An 8,431-nucleotide genomic window follows, 5' to 3' on the forward strand; every position below is an offset into this window, starting at 1 on the left:
ATCTGCTGAGACATGACCAGGAAGAATTTCATACCTACTAGAATGCGCCTTTACTGAATATGCGAGGCCCACATACTGGTACAGGGCAATGCCCATGGACATGTCATTGCAAGGTCTGAGCGCATCTAAGCCTTCAGCCCACATGCTTAACACAATTCAGGGTCATTCGGGACTCGACACCCAGAGATGGAAGTAGGGATGGCAAGCCCGGCCGCAATGTAGCCAGCTGGAGCATACAGGACGCTTGTACCTGGCTGGAGAGCATAGGGCTGGGCCAGTACCGTAAACGCTTCGTGCATCATGCTGTGGACGGCAGGCTCCTGCTGGGAATGACGGCGGCACACCTCAAGGTGCTCTGGGGAGGGTTGCTGGGTTGATGTAGTGGGTGCTGCAGTGACACAGAGGTTGACGATGGTCATCTTACGCCTAATCTGCTGATCCACGTCAACTGGCCATGTCAACCCATGGCTCCTGCTAATCCCTTCATTACATGATATCGCTGCAGGAGGACCTGGGGATAGGGTCGCTGGGCCATCGCCACGCCATCCTCCGTGCCCGGGACGAGCTCAGGGGAGGAGCCCTGGCCGAAACCCGCCCCGCCTCACCCATCGGCGGCCCTGTCCAGCCAGCGGCAGCCTCCAGCCTGATGAGGGTGCATGCCCAGCGTGCCAGGCTGGCCAGGGCGCTTGAGAGGGCGGGTGCCCGACAGGCGCACCGGGCCGCCACGGCACAGCACGCTCAGCACAGCGTCGAACTGGCAAGCGACGAGGTGCGCCGGCTGGAGGCGCGGATCGCTGCCCTGGACTGCCAGCTGGCGGCTGGCTCTGTGGGGCTGAGCAAGCAAGGATCGGCACTGGGCCTGGCCGCCGTGGGACCTGGCATGGACCTGGCAGTCCCGCCGACTGGGGAGGTGGGTGGGCTGAGTGGGCGTGGGTCAAAGGGGGGCCTCAGTGGTGCTGAGTTGGTATTGGGAGGGGAATCTGGGAGGCAACGATGTGAGGTTGGACGAGTTCTGGTAGAAGCACACCACTTTCAAAGCCATTCTGCTGGAGTGAGCACCCGGCACAATTGGACTGGTGACGTTTGAGTTGGATTTCGATGACCTTTGCATGGCGCAACTCACCGAGCCTTGCAGGCACTAGATTCTTTCCGAGCTAGTATTGAACTGCTCCGCCCCTTCTTCATGATTCTCTTATACTCAGCAGGAAGTCAAGGCGTGTCTGACACTGCTGAGCCAGGCTGCTGCCGAGACCAGGGACGGCCTGAAACCGGAGGTGGAGAGCAGCCATGAAGGCAAGGAGGGGGGCCTGGCAGCTCCCATCCTGGGGAGCCGCGAAGCCATGAAGCTGTGGCGAGACCTGGGCCTGATCAGGTGTAGTGAGAGTCTGATCCAGAGTGTATATTTGTGACTGGCAGTGTGGCAATGTGGGCTTCTTTTCCCGCCGCAGCAGGTGTACTCGTGGGTCTCTGCCCATTTAGGAGCTGCTCTCCCCCCAAGCCCATGCTCACATGCATGAACTTGTTCTCTTTAATACCAGCACAGACCCTTGGCCCCCACAGATCAGCCCATCTCATTCCAATCCTACCCCCCCAAAAGGTCGGAGCTGGAGGCGGTCGACCCAGTCCTGGCGGCTGCATTGGCAAACCCCTCCCCCTCGCAGCCTCTCTTAGCTACGCTGCGCCGCGCAGCCGAGGCCCTGCACCCCCCGCTGCCCTCCGCCGCGGTGGTCGCGGTGGAGCGATGCGAGGCCGCGCCCGCCGCCGCTGCCCGCCTGTCGGATGCGCTGCGCTGTGCACGCTTCGCAAGGCGGTATTCAAGCGACATGTCGCGGCGCGCGGCGCGGCGTGCGGCAGCCGTCCAGCGCTGGAAGGAGGACGGCGGGGAGGCGGCGGCAGCGGCGGCGGCAGCCCGCGACCTCGCCACTGCCCGGGCCATGCTGTCCGGGCTGGGCTGGCCCGCCGTTGAAGTGGAAAGCGCGGAGGGCAGCGCCGCAGCCCGCCAGCTTGAGCAGCGGGTGGATGGGCTGGTGCAGGAGGCGCTGGGCGCCGGCGAGGGCCGGGCTATGTCCCTCGATGCCGGTGCCGGGCGTGGGGCGATTGCTGGTGGAGCAGCGCACGCGGATTCCCCCTGGGATGCCCTCCTGGATGACCTGGCGGGGTGCCGACGCGACGAGCTGGGCATGGTCCTCCAGGCCTCAGGGCCTCATAAGATCCTGCTCCTGTACAGGTGCCTAGCAGAGGAGAGGGGGAGTGGGGCACAGGGGGAGAGCTGGGGTACCTGGCATCTACGTAGTGGGGGACAAGTTACCCGACGCGGCGCTGAGCGGGCCATCGCCGCGAGGGGCGGCACAGCTCCCTCGCAGATCACCTGCCTCTCACACCTCCGCCCCTTCCAACCTCCAAGCGTCCCACCCACCCACCCACCACCTCACCCCGCACAGGCTGTCCAGGGCGCAGCGCTTCGTGAGGAGCATGCGCGACGACATGGCACAGCGTGCGCAGCGCGCCGCCGCGCTGCAGGCGGAGCTCTACGCCCGGGCCCCGCGCCTGCTCAGCGCCGAGGAGCGGGACCGCTTCGTGTCGCGGCTGATGGACGACGCGCGGCGCAGGGCCCAGAACCGGGAAGAAATCGCGGCCAAGGCGGAGCTGGAGCGGACCCGGCCGGCGTGGGAGGGCCTCAAGGGCCGGCAGGCCAAGACGCCCGTGCCCCTCAGGCGAGGCTCCAAGCGCAGGTGAAGCGCCTGGTCAGTCGGCCGGTGTGGCAGCTGGTCGGCTGAGTGTGGAGGATCGGCGACTCGAAGGTCCTCGCGTTGCAAGCCAGGCCGTCCCCCCTCCCTCTGGTCAATGGTGCATGCTCTGGGCTGCATTACATGGGACAGTGCCGCCCCTCTAGGAGGCAGGCAACCTGCACGGAGCGGCATGCTTTCTGAACATGGCAGCAACAGTGATGCATCAGCGGTGTACAACAGGATGGCAGCGAGCTGATGGGGATGGTACAGGAGCAAGCGCATGGCATCGCTGCCATGGCAATGCTGGCTGGTGAGGTGAAGGACACGCCGCCCGCTCTTCAGAGCGGGAAGCATCATCATCGTACAGGAATGCACACAATGGGAAGGGGGAATTTGGGGGGGAACTCTGGAGCCAGGTGACGATCGAACATGCAGGGCATGCGACGCTACTCCTCCGCCAACCCAGGGCCCATGGGGTCGAGGGGAAAGGGGCCGGTCTGCCGCTCCGCATGCTGCTTGGGCTGGATGCAAGCCCCGGGAAGAGATCCCTTTTGGCTGCTGCACCGGCTGTTCCATTCCCCCCCCCTCTACCACTCCCCACTTTGAGCCCGCTCACGAGGCGAAGACGGCCCTGGGCTCGGGGTCGCGCTCGTGCTCGGAGCGCAGGGGCTGCGCCACGCCGCCGGCACCCGCGCGCAGGCCCCGCGCCTCCAGCGCGGCGGTAAGGGCGCCCGCGCCGCGGCAGACGTGCACCACGGCCTGGTCGGCGTCGGCGTCCACGAGGACGCCGTCCACCTCCGGCTCCGGCGCGTCAAACATGGCCTCCAGGAGCAGGCGCTCCATGATGGAGCGCAGGCCGCGCGCGCCGACGCCGCGGCCGGCCGCCTCGCGGGCCAACGCCGCGATGCCCGCTGGCGTGACCGCGAACCCCGCGCCCGAGGCGGCCAGCATCCTGTCGTACTGGCGGACGAGGGCGGAGCGCGGCTCGGTGAGCACGCGCGCCAGCTCCGCCTCGGTCAGCGCCTGGAGCGCGGAGACGACGGGGAAGCGGCCGACGAACTCCGGGATGAGGCCGTAGTGGATGAGGTCGCGCTGCTCCACGGCGGCCAGCGCGGCGGCGGCCGCCGCCGACTGGCCCCCATGCCGGCCGGCGCCGTGGGCGCCCTCGCGCGCGCGCACGTGCGCGCCGAAGCCGATGGAGGCGGCCGCCAGGCGCTCGCCGATCTGGCGGTCCAGGCCCACAAAGGCGCCGCCGCAGATGAACAGCACGTCGCTGGTGTCGATTTGCACCGTGTCGCCGCGCGGGTTCTTGCGCCCGCCCTTCTCCGGGACGTTGACCACGCTGCCCTCCAGCATGCGGAGGAGGGCCTGCTGGACGCCCTCCCCGCTCACGTCACGAGTCACCGTCACCCCCTCCGCGCGCCGCGTGATCTTGTCGACCTCGTCGATGTACACGATGCCGGTCTGGGCGGCGGCCACGTCGAACCCCGACGCCTGGTACAGCTTGTGCAGGATGCTCTCCACGTCCTCGCCCACGTACCCCGCCTGCGTCAGCGTCGTGGCGTCGGCCATGGCGAAGGGCACGTCGACCAGCCGCGCCAGCGTCCGCGCCAGCAGCGTCTTGCCGCAGCCCGAGGGCCCCAGGATGAGCACGTTGGACTTGTCCAGCTCCACGTGGTCGGCGGGGAGCGGCGGCGGTGGGGGGGGCGCGTTGAACGCGGCCCCCGCCGCCGCCCCGCCCAGGTGGCCCGGCTCCAGGCCGGACAGGCTGCGCAGGAGCGCGGCGCGGGTGGGCGCGACCGGGGGGTGTCATGCCGTGCGCGGGGGGCCCCTCCCCGCCGGGGCCGCCGCCGTGCTCAGGACGGCGCAGGAGGTTGATGCGGTAGGCCTGCTCCAGGTCGGGGTTCGTGCCGCCACCGCCGGGGACGCCCGCGACGCGCCCCCCCGGGCCGGGGCCAGCGCCGCCAGCGGGGGCCTCGGCCTCCTCGATGGCCGCCAGGGCGGCGCGCTCGCGCGCGCGGCGCTCATGCGCCAGGCGCTTGTAGTGGTTGTGCACCGCCACCGCCAGCACCTTCTTGGCCTGGGCCTGGCCCACAACGTAGGCGTCCAGGGCGGCGACCAGCTCCCGGGGTCGCGGCACCGTGTCCCCCGACCAGCGCCGGCCCGCCACCGTGCCGTCGGGCGAGCGGCCGCCGTAGGAGGGCACCGCGCCCGCGGGGGTGGGGCCGGGGTCCGGCGCGCCGCTCGCGGGGGGTGGCAGGTGGGGGAAGGTGGCGGAGACGGCGCGGACGTTGCGCCGGAACTCGGGGTTGTACTGCGAGACAGAGCGGCGGGGGGGCGGGGCCGCAGCGGGGGCACTGCTGCAGATGCCGCGCGTCCGGCCAAGCGCTGGGGCCTGTGGAAGTGGAGGGGGGCCCGAGGGATGGTGGGCAGGTGAGTGGGCGTATGTGTTGAGGGCCGAAAGGAAGCGCATTGGGCCAGGGATGCCCTGGCAGACCCCATGCCAGCTGGTAACAAGGAAACAAAGAGGCCACCGACAGGATGCTCCTACCACACAACATGTTTGAGCCACCAGCGCGCAGCTGTGGTGCACGTGGCGGTGATGTATGCCAGGCATCCACCCATCCACCCCAGAGAGCACACCTGGGTGGACCGGCACGCAGCGCAGGGGCAATCACCGGGGTGCATCGAGCCGACGCAGGCGTACCCACGTGTGCTCTGAGGGGTATCGACCTGAATTGCGGGGAGGAAAGGACGCTGGGGTACGTGGGTGCTGCCACCGGGAAGCCCGCAGATCACATCGCAGAGGGTTTCCGCGCAGCTGCCCTGCCTCGAGTAGACCCAGAGTACCACACCTGGTCGCTCAGGTAACTTTGCAGCCATGCAGGTGATTGATGGGCGTCTACGTACATCCGGGGAGCACGCGCCAGGCGTCCTCCCAGTGTCAACGCCTGGCGGACCATGGTAGTCCACCGGAGGTACGATGGCCAGTCAAAATGCGCTGTACACCTTCGAGGGCGCTTAAAATACACCTTTAAAGGATGAGCGCCTCAAGAAGTATCTTGTTGGCGTGAAAATCGCTTCGTGTGCAACATTGAAGGGGACCATGCCCATCCAGTACCCAATTTTCAGTCAGTGGTGCAGTACCAGCCGAGGAGGGGGCGGACCACACTGCTCCGCCTCCTTTATAGTCCGACGGTCGGGCGCTGATTCTCTCACACTTGCATCCCTTACTACTCTATCTCTCCCCTTGACACCATTCATCTTGCTGTAACCGCTGCAGTCGCTCTCCTGTCTGACGTTTCCTCTCTCATCAGTGCCGGCTCCCCTCCCGTTCTCCCTAAACGCGCAGCTTGGCGTGACAGCCGCAACCTACTTCGCCGCAAGCTCTGGTGAGACATCGCGAAGAGCGTCTTGGTGCTTGCGTGTATCATATCACCAATAGTTTTGGTTGGCCAACACATTCTGACGGCTTGTCTGTCTCCCCCCGAATGGATTACTATCCGATTCCCCTCCTGTGTGTGAAAATATTCCATACTACCAAAGATGGTCTGGTCGGTGATTCTATCCATTGTTACACACACTGAGCAAGGGGTCCCTCGGGTCCCCACTCCTGCTGAGAAAAATTAGCGGATTTCTCTGAGACCTCCCATCATCATGTTTCCTGTCCCCTTCCACTCATCCCGGCGTCCTGACCCGTGAGGATTTCCAATACACGCATAGTTCATCCGAGCAGCTACTACTGCACTGCGGATACACTAGCATTGTCTTTCGCTCCTATCTGATGGTCAAGACGCCCCTGCCTTTTGTGAGCTGTGCACTAGTTTCGCATCCGCATTGCCAAATTGCTCCCGGTGGACGGTGATGTTCTTCCTTAATGACAAGCATATATCCGATCACCAATGACGTTACTAAATTTTAAGGCTGAGTCCACCTTCCTTCGGTCACTTTTCTCTGTTGTCACTTTGCCTCTATGCAGCCCCGCAAAGCCCGACATACCACAACAACAAGCTCGTCTACACGTCCTCCCACTGCAGATCACTTGGCTTTGGCGAGCATCGCTGTGCTTCATCGCACTTCTGCTGTCTATGCCATGCGGCCATTATCTTTGATTGTAAGAAGTCATAACATATGAGCAAAGTGGGCAGCATAGAGCAAGATACAAGGAGCGGGAACTTATGCAGCAGCAGGGACAGGAGCTTGTCGCCCCTCCCACACCTTTTGGCTGCATCGCACGTATGCCTCCACCGCGGGCGCACATGCCAAGGGATCAGCGGTCTTTGCCTCGTAGCATGCGGTGGCAGCTGCAGCCGCCTCCTTGCATGGCTGGGGCCTTGAGGGCGCGCTGTGATGCGAGGGGGAGGGATGCTGGGCGTCAAGGTGAGGGGAATGGACACTGGAAGGACGGTTCAGATAGCTTGGTACATGAGATGGTAGAGAACTCAGGCAGGCAGGCCCGTAGTATGACACTGCTGTGCCTCCTCGTGCTTGGGCCCGGCCCAACCTCCTGTGCCCTGCTCCAGGTAGGCAGCAGAGCATACAGCAGGAACGCTACGACTACATGCCAGCACAGACACCTTGCTCCCCCTTGCAGCCCGAGTGCTCCTGCCCTCAACTCACTTGTACTCGCTGGCAAGGAGCTCGTCAGCCAGTCGGGTGATGGACCCCAGCTCAGCCTCTTCCGTCTTCAGAAGCAGGCGCCCCACACGCCGGCTACGCTCCAGGGCATGTGCCAGCTGCTGATCGTGCTTGGCCTCCCGCTCCACTGCCCTGACATCCTCGGCAGGTGGCCTGCGATGAAGGCGAGGCATGAGAAGGTGGTGGCGACGGTGGGAGACGGTGGTCGAGGTGGGATGGTGGTGGATCCAGACTCGGTCACAGTCGATGTATCACCACAACAGATGCAGCAAAGACCAAACCACAAGCAATGTGCATGGCCCAGCAACACACCTGACGGCAAGAGACGCGCTGGGGCGAGGCGGGGCCTGCACGGGCACCACCTTGCCATCTAGTTGGTCGAGGAGCTCCTTGGTGATCTGCGCGCAGGCCACAGATGGTGGTGAAGCCAGGACATGGTCCAGGCCACTCCAGAACCAACATTGCCTCGGACATGTGGTTTGTAACATACCCGAACACCAGATGTCAGTTCCTCGCCATCGTCGCTGTCCCTGCTCCACCGCTGGCCCATGGCGCCCTGCCCTCCCCAGCCAGCAGTACCGGTGCGACAACCGGCCAAAATCTGTGACCAAAGGCGATTTAAACCGTCCGATTTCCAACCTTTTATATCGTCTCAGCCCTGGGCATGCACCTGGGTCCGGCACTCACTTGACGATGGGCATAGAGCGAAAGGGGGGGGGGCCAGTACCGATTCGTCCACGGAGTACATTGTTCACGCCCCTGGATACCCACAGCCCAAGACCGCGCTTGAAGCAGGGGGGGTCCCTCTCTGAGCACCAGCGTTTTAAGGGTCTTCTTAGATCCAACCGCTCTTCCAACGACACGGCTCCTCCTCGCGGGGCCGCCGGAGAGGCTCTTCCCGCCCAGGTGCTCGGCCTTGCCAGGTGCGCGGGCCCTGTGGCCACGGCCCGCCCTTCCTGGGGATCTGGGCCCGACGAGGGAATTGGGTGCGGCCCTCTGCGTGATCTCGCAAGCTTCCTGCGGTCGAAGGGGCCTGAGTGTGAAGCAGGGGCGAGGGCTGTGCA

At 65.1% G+C, this 8,431-nt stretch overlaps 3 protein-coding genes across 3 annotated transcripts; 1 reads left to right on the forward strand and 2 right to left on the reverse strand.

The window, feature by feature from the left end:
* Positions 1–490: 490 nt before the first annotated feature.
* F751_0663 (hypothetical protein) lies at positions 491–2,736 on the forward strand (the record flags this gene model as incomplete). The annotated part of the gene is made up of 4 exons (XM_011402682.1): positions 491–910; positions 1,206–1,372; positions 1,598–1,810; positions 2,442–2,736. 4 exons carry the CDS (start codon positions 491–493, stop codon positions 2,734–2,736), a joined length of 1,095 nt encoding a protein of 364 aa, XP_011400984.1.
* Positions 2,737–3,341: 605 nt separating this feature from the next.
* F751_0664 (ATP-dependent Clp protease ATP-binding subunit ClpX) lies at positions 3,342–4,542 on the reverse strand (the record flags this gene model as incomplete). The annotated part of the gene is made up of 4 exons (XM_011402683.1): positions 3,342–3,566; positions 3,651–3,821; positions 3,972–4,397; positions 4,495–4,542. The coding sequence occupies 4 exons, from the start codon at positions 4,540–4,542 to the stop codon at positions 3,342–3,344; spliced, it is 870 nt and encodes a 289-aa protein (XP_011400985.1).
* Positions 4,543–7,345: 2,803 nt separating this feature from the next.
* On the reverse strand, positions 7,346–7,917 carry F751_0665 (hypothetical protein; the record flags this gene model as incomplete). Its single annotated transcript, XM_011402684.1, has 3 exons — positions 7,346–7,520; positions 7,680–7,765; positions 7,858–7,917. 3 exons carry the CDS (start codon positions 7,915–7,917, stop codon positions 7,346–7,348), a joined length of 321 nt encoding a protein of 106 aa, XP_011400986.1.
* Between the last annotated feature and the right edge of the window lie 514 nt (positions 7,918–8,431).

The sequence above is a fragment of the Auxenochlorella protothecoides genome, assembly GCF_000733215.1.
Source record: "Auxenochlorella protothecoides strain 0710 unplaced genomic scaffold scaffold110, whole genome shotgun sequence".
Taxonomy (NCBI): domain Eukaryota; kingdom Viridiplantae; phylum Chlorophyta; class Trebouxiophyceae; order Chlorellales; family Chlorellaceae; genus Auxenochlorella; species Auxenochlorella protothecoides.